The 16645-nt window shown below is 37.6% G+C and overlaps 1 protein-coding gene across 1 annotated transcript in view; it reads left to right on the top strand.

Annotated features, from left to right (window-relative positions):
• dok4 (docking protein 4) overlaps window positions 1–16645 on the top strand; it is a 40012-nt gene that overhangs the window by 23090 nt on the left and 277 nt on the right. Inside the window, exons 2-9 of the mRNA XM_046858264.1 lie at window positions 1153–1421; window positions 8364–8471; window positions 9010–9124; window positions 9635–9754; window positions 10072–10261; window positions 12097–12235; window positions 12332–12449; window positions 13687–16645. The exon at window positions 13687–16645 is cut by the window's right edge and continues 277 nt beyond it. Coding sequence (XP_046714220.1) covers window positions 1356–1421; window positions 8364–8471; window positions 9010–9124; window positions 9635–9754; window positions 10072–10261; window positions 12097–12235; window positions 12332–12449; window positions 13687–13775 — 945 coding nt within the window. The 5' untranslated portion in view covers window positions 1153–1355 and the 3' untranslated portion in view covers window positions 13776–16645. The remainder of the gene's footprint in view (window positions 1–1152; window positions 1422–8363; window positions 8472–9009; window positions 9125–9634; window positions 9755–10071; window positions 10262–12096; window positions 12236–12331; window positions 12450–13686) is intronic.

Raw genomic sequence — 16645 nt, 5'->3', positions numbered from 1 at the left:
GCTTATGAGCAAAATAAACAAACAAGTCATTCATTCAGCTCATATATGAGCCTTACTGGTTCAGTATGTTGCACTTTGGAGAAGTTTTATATGTGTACATGAAACACAATCCAAATGTATGAATATCTAAGGATTACTGATAACCATGCACAATAAATATGGTGTTAACTAAGAGTTGATTACTGCCAGTGTAAGACATGCTATTTAATATAAAACAGCAAGTTAAAATGTCTTGAATATAGGCCAATAGATCTTGTTTTTTCTATTTTTAGACATTATTATTAAGCCATCATTTGATATTTTAATAATCCGTAGATTAAATGTTCTCATTCTTTTGGCAGATTATTTTGCTTCTTTTCAAAAAAATAAATGCTAACTCAACAATATTTTCTGACCAAAGATCAATACTAGTACCATTTGGAAGTGAGGAAAAATGTCTAGATATTTTAAGAAGATTTAACAATCATATATTTTTTTTACTGTAAACCTACATTTGTAAAAAATAAAATGTTTTTAAAGTATGTGCCTGTAGTTAACATATCTCTGTTTGCTAAGGTTTACATCGTGTAAAAATTGCAAAACATTGTCAAAGCTCAGATATATTTTGTTTTAGGTTGTTTTACAGAGTTTTAGTTCTAGAAGTAACTCGTTTACTAATAGCCAGGTTTTAGGTGTGCATTTTCTGAGTGTAATTTCCTGTCTGTTTGTTATACAGATTGTTTTTATTTAAAATTTTGACACCCCAAAATAACATCCTGTGTTTTTTATTCCAACAAATTTTAAATGTTTTTCCATTAGCATGACCACAAAATACTTGACTTTTGGTTAATGGGGAAATATTTTACTGTCTGTATAATGTGTACAAGTTTTACCAGATCAGGTCATATAGTTTGAGTAAGAAAAGGAGGAAAAGGCACTCTGCACTTAATTCCACCCTGTCACATTAACGAGACGAGCTGAAATTCCTGTAAGCTATAAAAGACAAGGCTAGCACTCATACACGTACAGTCCAATGGTGTGCTCTGAAACACAGCATCTGGCGAGTCGATAAATAATCTATGGTAATGTTGCGTGCCTGCACAGCTCGGGCCACCTCCACTCTCCACCGATCGAGCATCAATAATAAATGTCCTGCTTTTTTCCTTTCTGCAGAGATCATGCTGGAGCAATGAGAGACTCTGAAGCTTGGCTGAACTGACGGTTTCGTATCACACACCTCAGAGAACAAGAAGTGAGTGATAAGCCAAACAAGAAGAAGAAAAAGAAGCGAAAGTCTGGAAAGAGGTGTTTGGTCTGAACAGAAAAGGCTGGATGCCAGCATCTATTGGTTCCGGGAGCTTCCAAGTACCTCAGACATGGCCTCTAACTTCAATGACATCGTCAAGCAGGGCTACGTCCGGATGCGGAGTAGGAAGCTGGGGGTGAGTTGAAAGGAAATTAAGAATTGTTAAATAATTTTTTATGGCTACTTGGATGTGAATTTACATGTTTACATGTTTACACGTAAACTTGATAGCATGGAAAGAAGACATTTGTAGCTGAATGTATGGCAGTTTTAATGTATGGCAGTTTTTCTCAAAGTTCTATGTTGAAGCAAGGTGTTGATTAATTAAGAAATTTTTCACACAAGCAAGAGTGTATCTGTACAGAATTAGTACAATCACATGACCACAAGTATGATAATGCTTTTATACAACAGTTTTATTATTATTAAATTATTATAGAACTTGTAAAAATTGTTTAGTTATCCTGATTTTCACACTTATGATTACTAAACTAAAGCACCTAGCTAGCTCACAGTGATTTGTGCTTTCCTGTTAAAAGTGCCTCTAGTGAAAATTCTCACTTTGACTTTTTCATTTTCATCTAAAGAGCTTTCATATTTTAAATCAGAAGTTGTATTATTCATTAAAAGTGCATTGTTTGCCAGGTGTGCCGATGATTCCACTAACTCTCATGTAGTTCAGTGGGGATGCAAAGTGATAGACACTGTGAAATGTCTTGTATGGTTATACTAACTATAAACACTCCTGGTCCAAACAGTAGTGAATCAGTTACAATGTATGGATAAAAGTATTGGGTCATTTGACTTTTCATCCATATTTGGTTCTTCCCCAAACTGTTTCCACAAAGTTCACACACAATAGTACAGGATGTCTTGAATGCAGTAGCAATTTTCTCTTCCTTGAACTAGGAGCTCCAAACATGTTCCAACATGACAATGCCTCTGTGCACAAAGCCAGCTCCATAAAGATATGGTTGACGTGGGTTACAATGAAAGATCTTGAGTGGCCTTCCTTAGAGCTCTAACCGCAGCCCTATTGAACATCTCTGGGGTGAATTGGAACACTGACTGCACCCCATGCCCCCTAACCCTACATCAGTACCTGACCTTACTAAGACCCTTGTGGCTAAATAAACACAAATCATAACAAGCACACTTCAAAATCTAGTTCAACATCTTCCCAAAAGTGTGGAGATTATTATAACAGCAAATGGGGACTAAATGTGGAACGGGATTTTGAAAAAGCACATAAGAATCTTATGTTTAGGTGTCCACAAACATTTGTCAGTGTAGTGTATAATAACTGATACATGTTCTGATTCTCAGTTATATAGTAACAGCTAAATCTCAGGTACTTGTTATATAAGGTGTTTGTAATTATTCATCTTTAAGTTAAAAAAAAGAGTCATTATTTAGCATTTGTAAGGCTGTAACTTTTCAAATTTTCAAGCTGTTTTTATGATTATGTCTCATTAATTTGGAGGAATGAGTGTTTATAGCTGCTACTGTATAACATGAGATTAGATGTAACTATAAATAAATAAATAGTACATGCATTCTTTAGTGATTACAAATTATAATATGGTGAAATTCTGTGGTGTTGGAGAAATAAATGTTTCTCTAATCTTGTGTGTAATTCAGTGAGACTTCAGGGCTGAAATTAAATTTTATTTTTTTAAGCACAAAAAAAACGATGGCATCTTGGACAGAAGTTTTTTTCTGCAGACAAAAATTTGAAAGGTCACATTAAGTGTTAATTTCTACCTTTAAAGCAGCATTTAAATGGACGATTCATGACTAAGCTACAGTTTAATATACTTTTCACTTGATAGGTAATTCAGACACACCTCTACAGAAGACAGATTCGTACTCTATAGTGGGTCATGACATTGTCTTGAAATCTTCCAGCGTTTTCTATAAACAGAGCTGTTTTTTATTACCGTGGATGAGGATCAGGGGGTTAAATGGCTACAGAGATGGCATTTAACCTCTAGGTTTATCTCTGAGATCTACTTACGATTTTACATTGCACCTCAGAGAGAACTGATTACCACGGTGGATACGGCTGCACACAATAGTGTTGGCACCCCTCTTTGCTACACAAAGGGGAGTCATCTGATGTCAGCAGATCTGATGTGGATCCTGGATTATTTTCATTGCAACACTGACACTGAGGTTATAGTATGTAGTGTGTGTGTGTGTGTGTGTGTGTGTGTGTGTGTGTGTGTGTGTGTGTGTGTGTGTGTGTGTGTCCATGTCTGTGTGTTTGGTGATGACAGATGAACCATGGTAACCTTGGTTACATATAAAAGTAGTCTGACAAAACTGATGTAGCGAAACGAGCCCAGAAATCTCTACGGTCCTGCTGTCAGAGCAAGACACTTTCCGACTGTGCGTGTGTGTTTGTGTGTGTATGTGTGTGTGTAGAATAGAGAGAAAGAAAGAGAGAGAGAGAGAGAGAGAGAGAGAGAGCGATGTCCATGCAAAAGCCTGAACAGTGATCTGTTTAGTCAGCAGGATTGTGTGTAACAGGACAGTATGACACATGACACCCCAGTGGGAGCAGCAATGGCAGATTACCTGTGAGTGAATGTTAGCATGAATGTACACACACTCACACACACTCACACACACACACACACACACACACACACACACACACACACACACACACACAAACACAAATACAGACAAACACACTCACTTTCCCCTCCCCCTTTTGTTTGTCTTTTATTTTCTCCTTTCTTTGTCACCCACACCCCGTGTGTGTATGTGTGTGTGTGTGTGTGTGTGTGTGTGTGTGTGTGTGTGTGTATGCCTGTGTGTATGTGTGTATATAAATAGGATGCTGATGTCGCTCGCTCATTGTTTAACGAATGGCTCCTCTTAATCTAAGTGGATTTCCTTTCTGCTGTATAATATCATCATCTTGCACGTAATCTGAGTGTAATATCACACATCTCCTCCATACGCTGTGTTAATGCTGTTTACATCCTGCTCGCTGCATTTTCTCTGGCGCGGCATCAGCGCATGCCGTGTGAAGGTATTGGCATTTCAGAAGCAAAGCTGTGTGAAAATCACAGAAACAGCGAATCTGCAATTCATTCACTCACCAACAGTAAACACTTTCCTGTCTTCTCTGAATTTTTTCTCATCCTCTTCCAATGTATATGTGGGTTTCCTCTGGGTTCTCCAGCTTCCATCGCAATTCTAAAAAACATTCCAGCATTTGATCGATCGATCGATCTATCTATCTATCTATCTATCTATCTATCTATCTATCTATCTATCTATCTATCTATCTATCTATCTATCATCTATCTATCTATCTATCTATCTATCTATCTATCTATCTATCTATCGCAACCCCTCTATCTGTCTCTGTCCTTCTGTCTAAAAGCTCCTTTAAGTCTAATCAGAATTCACTTGCTGTGCTGAGAGCTGTTGTGTCTCTCCTCCACTCGTCTGCACTGCTCCGAGGCCGTAATTACTCCTCTGTTGCTCTGTTCTCGCTGCGCCGCTTTTCTAGACGTGACACACAATTTGACGTTCTATTCTAATCCCATCTAAACGTTAGTGGTGAACCTAATTTTTTTCCTTCTTTTTTTATTAGTTTTTAATCTGTAGCTACAATTCTGCAAGACGGAGATGCCTGGGATCACCGCAGAGGAAAGGAATTTTATACTACAGATAAAATCTCTTTCAGCATGTGCATCTGAGACTGTTTTAAATGTAATCCTAGTGGTTAATCCTGATGGTTAATTGATTCCTGGGGCTTTGTGATAAAAGCTTAATCTTAATCCTGTTTCCTAAAACAATTGCAACATGACAAAGCACGAGGCACATCCATTAAAAATAGAGCAGCAGTGAGTTTGCTGTTTAATCACAGGTTTATATTAATGCACTCATTTTAATTTTATGTTTCTATAGTAACAGCTGGTTCACAGGGATGTGTATAGCGCATACTCAACTGATAACAAACACGTTAAGAAATTTGTGACGTTCTCTTTAAGGAGAGGGTTATGTTACATTGATGGAAGGAGTCTCTGGTGACAGAGCTTTGGAACAGTCAGAGGTGCAGCTGTAACTTACATTTATTACGACATTTTCAGGACAGAGGATTTCGCACGTCTTTGTGGTTGTGACAAGATGTGTTTTGAAAGAGAGAAAGGGAAAGGGGAGATTAGCCAGAGAGATGTGAGAGGAGAAGAACATGGCACTGTTAAAGTCAACTCATTGAAGTCACACAGAATCAGGAGTTAAACACATGACAACCATCTCTTTCTCTCTTTCTCTCTATCTCTCTCTTTCTTTCTTTTCCCCTCTCTGGCTATCCAAAGTCAATTTCAGTGTACTATATTAATAATTGTTATACAATTAATGAAACAATTGTTTACATACAATAGTGGCAAAGCATCAATATAGAACCTCTCTTTGTGTTTATCTTTGTCCCTTTAACATCTGTGTCTGTTTTGCTGTGTGTGTAGCTCTGCCTTTGTCTCTCTCTCTTTCTTTCTGTCTATCTGTCTTTCGTCCAGTCTGTATTTCCTGTGACAAAATCTCCTGCACTTTGTCTATGCCTGTAAATCCCTTTCTCTATGTCTGTCTCTGAATTTATCTATTTGCTGCTTGTCTTTAGCCCATTTCTTTCTTTCTTTCTTTCTTTCTTTCTTTCTTTCTTTCTTTCTTTCTTTCTTTCTTTCTTTCTTTCTTTCGCTCACTCTCTCTCACTTTCTGAGTCTGTCTTTCTGTGGCTATTTCTGTGCAATTGTCTCTTTCTGTGTCTATCATTCTTTCTCTCTTTTTCTCTCTCTTTCTCTCTCTCACACACACACAAATACAAACACTCACTTAAGATTTATTTGAATCTCCAGGGACAAAATTATGCAAACATGAAATCCATCTCCTTTTGGCTGTGTAAACAACATTTCCTGAACTTTCCACTTCGTTGTTGTTCCAAAACTCTTCTCAAGAATTTTTTTTCTCTACACCAGGATTTATAACATTTTAATGTCCTGAGATGACATGAATATGGTCTAGGAATCACCTAACTGTGGGCCTACCACCTGCACTGGACCCACACCAGTTTGCCTATCGCCCGAACAGGTCAACATAGGATGCAGTTTCCACAGCTCTTCATTCAGCCCTCACCCACCTGGATAAAAGCAACACCTAAATCAGAATGCTGTTCATTGACTTTAGCTCCGCGTTTAATACAGTTTAATACAGTCCTCCCCACTGTACTGATCATTAAGCTCAGTGACCTGGGTATCTGCACCTCCACTTGCAGATGGATTCTGGACTTTCTCACCAACAAACCTCAATCTGTTAGGTTGGGCAACCAGGTATCCTCAACCCTCATTCTGAACACTGGCATCCCGCAGGGCTGTGTTCTGAACCCACTACTCACCCACGATTGTGCTCCTCTGTATAACTCCAACATCTTCATCAAGTATGCAGATGACAGAACCCTGGTCGGCCAGAACGACAACAACAACGAACCAGCCTACAGGGAAGAGATCCGAAATCTGACAGCATGGTGTGCCAACAACAACCTGACCCTCAACGCCACAAAGACTAAAGAGCTCATTGTGGACTTTCGGAAATTCAACAGCAGGAGACATCTACCAGTCAACATCAATGGATCTGAGGTAGAGCGAGTCTCCAGCTTTAAGTTCCTGGAAGTTGACATCTCTGAGGATCTGTCATGGCAGCAGAACACTTTAGCCCTGGTTACAAAAAAGCACAACAGCGCCTGTACTTCTTGAGAAGTCTCAAGAAATCTCATCTGCCCCCAGGAATTTAACGAGTTTCTATCGCTGCATCATTGAGAGCATCCTGACCAACTCCATCACTGTATGGTACGGAGGCTCCACTGTGTGAACATAAAGCCCTGCAAAGGGTGGTCAAAACCGCCCAACGCATCACTGGCAAACTTTTTTTATGGCCCAACTACCTGCCATTGAACACCTTCACCACAGCAGATGTCTGCGCAGAACTCACAACATTATTAAGGACTCTTCACATCTTAGTCACAAACTGTTTAACCTCCTTCCATCAAGAAGGACATACAGGAACTTACACACCAGAACCAGTAGGTTCAGGGACAGATTTTTTCCATCCACCATCACACTACTGAACTCTACACTACACCGCTAGATCAGTAAAAAAAACAAAACAAAACACAAAACAAAACACTGTATATAACCTCTGTACTATACATGTGCATACTACATAGTATATCTTTTTTTTTTTACTCCTAATTACATCTGCACTATTTTTATTTATATGTATCTTTATATCCTCACTGTACATTCTGCCCAACATTTCACATTAATTTATGTGTATATAACGGGCGTGTGTGTGTGTGTGTGTGTGTGTGTGTGTGTGTGTGTGTGTATATATATATATATATATATATATATATATATATATATATATATATATATATATTATTAGAAGAAACTACACACAGGAGACAACATGGTTTTAGGCTTTTGTGTATTTGTGTGTGTGTGTCTGTGTGTGTGTGTGTGTGTGTCCTCAGTATACTCAGACATTACTGAAGTAACTGTAGGTTGGATTTTTTAACAACATCAGAGGCTACAAAGTGCCCCTGTGTTAAAAACTGCCTGGAAGCAGCTTTTTCTCATTCAGGGTGCTGATGTTTTTCTGCATAGTCAGTCAGTGTGTGTGTGTGTGTGTGTGTGTGTGTGTGTGTGTGTGTGTGTGTGTGTGAATTGTAACTTGATGACTGTGAAATTAAAATTAACTTTTAAATCTGTTACTGCTCTTTATTTTATACACATTTAGTCAGATGGATATCCATGCCAATCTACATCTAAGCTCACAAAGTTTATAGGGTTCAGCGTGATATATCTGAAATTAAAAATACATCTTGTGTTAGCATGGTGTGAAGCAGATCTCAGCTCAAAATAAACTGTTAACTAGTGAGAAAATGCTGATGTTCACTCTCCATCATTCATCAGTGACTCATGAACATAAACCGAGTGTATTTACTGTGTGTGTGTGTGTGTGTGTGTGTGTGTGTGTGTGTGTGTGTGTGTGTGTGATTCAGATCTACAGGCGCTGCTGGCTCGTGTTTAAGAAGTCCTCCAGTAAAGGGCCACGCCGGTTGGAGAAGTATCCAGATGAGAAGTCTGCATACATCAGAGCCTGTCCGAAGGTACACCACAAGCTAAAAATAAACTTTGTCATGTACAGTGTCAGAACATGAACCGCAATCTCGGTCTGTGATTATGTGATGTCCACATTCATTTGGATAATTATTTTTGTTTGTCTCTCTTTTGTTCTTCCCTTTACACTGAAATGCCGTTTGTGTGCAGTGAAAACCAAGCTTTCTGTAAACCCAAATTTGAAAACGTTGTCTTTTTTTTATGTTTTGTGGACTGAAAGAGAAAACAGATCTGTATTAAATGCTATAATAGTAAAAACTATGACTATTTTCATTCATGTGACATAGTCATCTGGTCTATTCAATAAAAATCAATCCCCAAGTGACAGCTGCAATGTCTCCAAACAATTTCCTGTCTGATTTCCATTTTCTGTTTTTTCTTGACATTGCTGGATCTGACAGTAACAACACAGGACAATTTGTTTGATTTTACACTTGCACAGTATATGATGTAAAAATATTTTCAGACATTTCAATGTGGACTGTTACAGAGCCTGAAAACAATTTTGTTTGTACTAAATGTTTACAGGTGACTGAGATCAGTAACGTTAAAAATGTGACGCGACTGCCTCGTGACACCAAGCGCCAGGCTGTAGCCATCGTTTTTACTGATGACACGTCTCGCACGTTTACTTGCGAGTCAGGTAAAACATCTGGAAGTAGGAGTGTTTTAACTAAACACACACACACACACACACACACACACACACACACACACACACACCACACACATACCACACACACATACATTATCTGTCTCAGTTCTGTATAATGTGATGTTCTTGAACTCCCACCGTCTGGGCTCAAATTAGACACACAAACACACACACACGTCATACAGCAGCCTGTAAACGTCCTTCACATTGTACTAAGAAAGTAATCCATGCTTCATGGTAGCTGGTTAGCAAAATGAGCTGAAAACTAATTGAAAACAAAATACCTCTATACCATTTCTTTTTTTTTTTTTTTTTTTTACAAAAGAGGTTTACTGACAAAATGTCTGTATCATACAGTAGCATAACATACTGTATAGTTTCTCGGCATTGTGCTTTGCTTCACTTATTCTGCAGTATTGAGAGTTATAAAACATTCTTCCACAAGGCAATTTATTTTAAATGCATTTTGATGATTTGTATGTGTTTCCTGTTTTACAGAGCTAGAAGCTGAGGAATGGTTTAAGACGTTATCCATCGAGTGTTTGGGTATGCGGCTAAACGACATCAGTTTAGGAGAACCAGACCTTCTGGCAGCTGGAGTTCAGTGTGAGCACACCGGTCAGTCCAGGTTTATTTTAAGTTGTGAAAATGGGATGTATTTAATAGACCAGTGTTTGTGTTCCAATGAGACCGACTTTGGAGAAATCAATTTTTCTTCAACCTTCCAAAAGTAAAACATTGTTCTGGTTCTTTTACACTTTTTACCAGTAGAAGCATGCACCTCACAAATTCTTCCCTCTAAAACAAATGCAGTTTGGAGTGTTTTTGTCCTTTATTCTTATCTCACACTTGATACTCACAATCACAGATGCAGTGTGATTTAAAGAGAAAGAGAAGAACCTTTTCTGTTTCTGATTTTTATATGCTGATTTCAGAACGCTTTAACGTGTTCTTGTTGCCGTGTCCAAACCTGGATATCTACGGAGAGTGCATGATGCAGATCACCCACGAGAACATCTACTTATGGGACATCCATAATCCTCGCACAAAACTGGTTACGTGGCCACTCTGCTCACTGCGCCGCTACGGCCGGGATGCAACCCGCTTCACCTTTGAGGCTGGAAGGTATGTTTACCAAGTTTATATTAAAGGGGGGGTCTAACACTATTTATTTATGCTGTTGAACATTTAGATTCTCATGCTAAACATGGCCAAAGTTTAAAAAAAACTATTTGGATGTATGGCAAAGAATTTCTGTGTTAAATACACTTATTCTTCAAGGAATTCCTTGTATGGGCATTTCTCCTGGATGAGTGTCCACACAACAATCAGAGCAAGAGCAATGTCCATCAACATGCTTTATTCAGTTACAGAACTTAACCAAGAAGAATGTCTCCAATGAAGTGAATTGTGAGAAAGAAAGTTTGGATGTGAGAAATGATAACCCTGTTAAATACTTACAATACAGACACGTCCTGCTGTAGTCAGTGTATGTGTATGACTCATTCTGATTGTTAGCCATAGTTAAATTTAAGACTATAACGTTTGTATTGTATCCTATGTAACAGCTCGCGACTATTTAGCTCCACCCACGGTGCACCTCCAGGAGCTCGGCTGATTTCAGAGAGAAGCATAAAGCTATATCTTTCTCATATAAATCTGATAAAACTAAAGACTCCTCAAAGATATGTAGGATGCAATACTACTCTATGGGTACTCAAAATTAACATGGAATTGGCTGAAACTTTGTGTTTGTGTTATATCCCCTTTTAAGTTTTCTGCCATTTCAAAGAGAAAGGAGTGCTTATGGAATAACTGTTTATAGCCGCTATAATAAATGAGTATATTTTTATAATTATCGTCACAATCACAATTTTTCGTAATAATTCAATTTAATTGCCGATTTGATGTGGTTTAAGGAAAACAATTTTCTTTGTGATGGAAAGAGTAACTCAGCTGTTTTAATTATTTTTCTATACCAGTGTGCCTTGTCTTGATTTATTCCTTACTCAAATACAAGGTAACATAGTAACAATATCAGTGAAATACCAAAGTAACAGTGACATGTAACAACGTAACAAACAGTGATTTCCAAGTAACATTTCAAGTATCATCAATGTTAGCAAAGGACCAATATCAACAAATTTGCAGAATATCAGTGATACTTTGAAAGGTCATGAACAATAATGTTAACATAACTGCTAAAGTAACAATAGCAATCACATATTAGCAACATGAGCATGAAGTAAAAGAGCAACTAAATACCAGAAATGGTAACAAAGTAATCACTCTGGAGATTTTTAAGGGACATTTATTGTTTCACTTCCACTGTAAAAACAATAAAATGTAGAACAGCTTTCTTCCTGTCACATCAGTTCCAGTTCTATTTCATCATCATACATCATTTTCTAAGCTACTACTTATGTCTATTTCCTTTTAGGAAATGCATGTATTATATCTTGTCCATTGTATCAGAGTGCAAGTGCATGACCCTGACCAGCAGATTAGTGCAAGTTGAACGAGCTCCATTGAACCGAGGACCTTATAAAAAGATTGAATTAATAGATTAAAAGGAAATTCAGTGTGGTGTGGTGTTCTTATCTTCTCATGCCACTTTGATCAAAAAAATAAAGGAAGATTTGTAACGCCTACAGGATGCCCCTGAAAGGACAAAGATAAGAGAGAGGAAGCTTCAGGAGGATATGCAGTGGAGTTCTTCCCCCTGGTGGCCATCAGGCTTATTACCTTTAGTATAAACTTATAGTGGCATTTTAAACAGCAGAGCAGAATGATGGGATAAAAAAAGCCTGATAACATCATTCACTTATGTTGGTGATTGAATAGTGCACGCTGAAAATATTCAATATAGCAACTTTTAGAATACAGACCAATTACAGCAATGTTAATCTGAAAACTCTGTGGTTGTTGTTGTTTTGTGTGTGTGTTTGTATGTGTGTTAGAATGTGTGATAGTGGAGAGGGACTGTACACGTTCCAGACCCGAGAAGGTGAACACATTTACCAAAGGGTTCACTCTTCCACACTGGCTATTGCCGAGCAGCACAAGAAGGTCCTCATGGAGATGGAGAAGAACAGCAGGGTGAGCTGCATCTGAACACACAGGTTTTTTCAGCATCAGTATCTTAAAATATTCCACACAAACTCACAAGTTCTCGTGTTCTGATGTGTCATCCAGCTGTTATCTAAAGGCTCAGGGCCAGACTCATACCCCTGCACACCTACGGCCATCCTGCCCCGCAGTGCCTTCTGGCACCACATCACAGGCTCGCAGGGGGCAATGGATACGAGTAACGGTAAGAAACTTTACACCTTTCCACAAATATAAAAATCTATATATTTGGGCTGGGCATAGAGCCTAAATATGACAGTAAAATATTTCTTGACACATTTATAGAAAATAATCTAAGCTGACTGCTAAAAACCTTAGTAGCAACTACATTTATAGAATTTGGCAGGCACTCTTATTCAGAGCAACTAATAATGATCTTGTTTATACACCTGAGCAGTTAAAGCGATTGTTTAATGGCACAATAGTGGCAGCACCAGGATCTGAACTCATGACCTTTCCATTAGAAATCCAACATCTTGACCACTGGACAACCACTTTTAACATTCTACTTTGTGACATATACTACAGTCTTATCTCTTTAAGTATCATTGACAAAGTAAGAAAATATTAACAAAGTAATAAATAATTAGCAATGTAAACAACATGACACTATCAATTAAGCAACAGTTAACTGAACTTAACAAAGTAACAAACAGTATCGGTATGGTAACAGAGTATCAGCAATTTTACCAAAGTAACCAAATCATTAAAGTAATGAGGTCATAAAGTATGTATAATTTTAACAGAGCAATAATGTAAATAATGTAACAAAGCAACAAAGTATGTGGAGCATTAAACAAAGAACCAAACTGCAATAGCAAAGAAACAGTTAAAGTAATGGTGAAGTAACAATATTAACAAAGTAATAATATATCAATGGTGTAACAACCAGAGATGCAAGTGTAACATCTAAAGAAACATCAGAACAGTAATATAAGTGAAGTAACAAATTCTTAGCATTGTTAACCAAATAGTAAATAGCAATGTTACAGTACCAGTTAAAGTAACAGCAATTAGCAAATTAAAACAAGTCACAAAGCAACAATATTAGTGAAGGAAAAAAAAAAGTTTAATAATAAATAAATAAATAAATAAATATAAATAAATAATAAATGAGCACCAGTTAAACTAAACCAACCATCTCTATTTTTGTAAAAGTGAATTATATATTTATATATTTATATTTTTTAACATGTTATCTCTTTTAAAATTAAGACATTAGTTGCCTTTGTAGTTTTGTTTAGGTAAAAAAAAGTTTTTTCTATCTCCACACACTATCACTTTGAAGAGTTAAATATGATTCATTACCTCCATCCTCTTAATCCCATGCTGTGTGTGTGTGTGTGTGTGTGTGTGTGTGTGTGTGTGTGTGTGTGTGTGTATGTGTGTGTGTGTGGGGGGATGTGTGGGGGTGTGTGTAGGTGAGATGTTCACAGAGTCTCAGTCAGGAGCCGAATCAGACCTGTTCTCCACAGAGCACCACAAACATCCAACACACTTCTCCACTTAACCCAGCCTACGAGGAATTTACGGACTCAGCATCAGGTTTTAGGACTGAACTTTCCTCCAAACTGTCTTCTGCTCTCTTCACGGTTGCTTTCCCTGCATCAGGGGCAGGCCTGCGATGCCCCGATGCTCAAGTCACTCCTGCTAGCTGGAGACACATCCTGAGAGGGAATGCACTGTGAAACCGGCACTTCAGAACATTTGGATCGGATCATTGATTTTCTTTGCAGAACAATATCGGTGCACGTCTATAGCATTTTGTCGCCTCTTTAGTAAAGGGGGTGGGGCTTTAGGGTTAGAACACCAACGTATCTCTTTCTGTAACATGCACAATGATCGGTATCTCTGTCTTTGTCAGTGTGATGTTGGTGCATGTCCTCTTTAACTGTGGAACAGTTTTGAGATGTTAGCAGGGCTGCGTTTAGCGTAGATCACTTTGTTTACTGCTGAGGATGTGTAGAACAACATACAGAACTAGAGTAGGCGTCCATTTGAACTGTAAAATGGCTTGTGAGATTTGCCCGAGATATAATCTGATTAAGGTGGCAGAAGTTCACTTGAAAAAAGGGGGTTCTTGGGACACTTGAGGAACTCTGGAACACCCCATTTGTCCTTCACTCATTCTTTTGTTTTTCTTTCTAATTACTATAAAATTAATTCTTGCCTTCCAATCAACCGTAGAATGCGATCTGTCAAACAACCTTCTGAAGGTCACAGTTGGAAGATTAGATAAAATCATTGATACAGAACTTGTTGTATAGGGAGGTGTAAAGTTACAAGATAAATTGAATTTTTACATAAATCCAGCAAGCACAATGTAAACAGTTTTTGGGATGCACTTAAAAGGGAAAACTCCATCCTGAACCACACCTTTCACACACAAATATTTATTGATATATTTGTTTAGTCTGTTTACTTTATTTAATGCTATCCTACCTACTAGGCTGCTCAACCACATGTTTATAGCAGTGCAATGGGAGACCTAAATGTAGTGATGCTTTATTCCTTTAATCTGTCCAACACCATCACCACCGCTCATCCCTTTGTACATTGTTAAATAACCATGTCCTGTCTTTGTGTCATATAGCTTAGCTTTGTTGCATTTAGGTACTTTGAGTCCAGTGTTGCTTTGACGTCTCCACTACATTTACAATTAAATTTTAAATTAATGTAGCGTTAAAACATAAAAAACTGGGTCAAAAGCTCAGGAGCTTACATTGAATGATTTATATTTTAGATTATTGTGATATTTTTTTACCTGTAATACTCCATTGTAACAGCACAAGCAATAGCAATAATGCTAATAATAACTACACTTCCTGTGACATCAGAATGGCACACAACTGCTAACAATGCATCACCAACCAAAACATTAGCACCGCAATCACTCAACACACCACACATTTTTCATTGTAAACACATTTCATGTGTTCCAGGGTGAAATGTAACTTTAAATGTCATGTAAAATGCCAAAACTCACAGTTTTGGAAGCATCACTTTAGTGAGTTTAAACATACATTCTACATAATGACCACTTTATTACGAATACTTGAACATCTAATCTTTTATGCAGTTATCAGCCAATCATGTGGCAACAGTGTAAAGTTTAAGATATGAACCAGCAGATTTGAGCTGGTTCACAATGACCATCAGAATATGCATTTTGAATGTGGCGGCCTGGTTTGATTATATCTATAACCACGGATCTCATTGGATGCAGCAGAGTTTACTCAGATTGATGCAATAAAGAAAAAAACATCCAGTTAGCAGCTGTTCTTTAGATAGACGATCAATACATTTTTGATTAAAGAGATTAATGGAGAATGACCAGAATGGTTTAAGATGACAGAAAGGCTACAATAACAGATAACCATTCTATACAATTGTGGTGAGCAGTAAAGCATATCAGAATGCCCATTAAAAATTAAGTTGTCTTGCTAGCAACAGCAGAAGACAACAATAAGTTCCTACTCTATCGGCCAAAAGGAGAAAGCCGAAGCAGCATTGGACACACATTTACCAACATTGTAGAAGCATTAGTCCAATGAATCTGAATATCTGCTGAGACACACAGATGGTCAGGTCAGAATTTAGTAGCAACAGAACTGAATAAATCTTTTGACTTAAATTACCTTGTGTTAACAGCTTAGGTTTGTGAAGGTGGTGTATTGGTGTGGGGTTTCTGGAACATTTTAAACCAATTAACACCAATCGATCACGGCTTGAATCATGGTCATAGTCTATTAAAGTTTTTTTGTTTACCATGTTTATCATGTACTATGTACCACTGCCACAATTTACCATCTTATAATGGCTTTTAGCACCATATTGCACTATATTCAAAAAGAAAAAAATGCACCTGACAAAATTGCAGAAGTGGCATGTTTTCTCAACATGGAGCAGATTATCGAAGCAATGTTCCCAAAATCATGTGGAATCCCATTAACTCCATGAACTACCAAGTATTACTATACTGTTCCTAATACAGTCTAAAGTATATTTGATGATTTTAATATTGAATAGTTTATTTAGATTTTCTTCCATCAAAAGTCCATGACTGATGCTAATTTTTAGTCCAACACATCATGTCTTTTTCAATCCATTTCGTCCATTTAAATTTCACACATGACTTTTGACCTAACTAACATTTACAGACTTGCATTTTTCCAGGTGGGGTTTGGGTTCTCTTTTTTTTTGGCAGCACTGGGAAGTTTGTGCTGTTCATGTTCCGAATATGTGTGGAACAGCCTTATGTCTAAATGTTTAAGTGCTTATTTAATGCTGGAGTCCATAAACATGCATGCAAACACACTCACACACACACACACACACGTACACACACAAACACAAGACATATACACATGCACATAATGT

Source organism: Silurus meridionalis, chromosome 9 (assembly GCF_014805685.1).
Source record: "Silurus meridionalis isolate SWU-2019-XX chromosome 9, ASM1480568v1, whole genome shotgun sequence".
Taxonomy (NCBI): Eukaryota; Metazoa; Chordata; class Actinopteri; order Siluriformes; family Siluridae; genus Silurus; species Silurus meridionalis.
The sequence above is the reverse complement of the archived record's forward strand: the minus strand, read 5'-3'. Positions and strand labels throughout refer to the sequence as shown.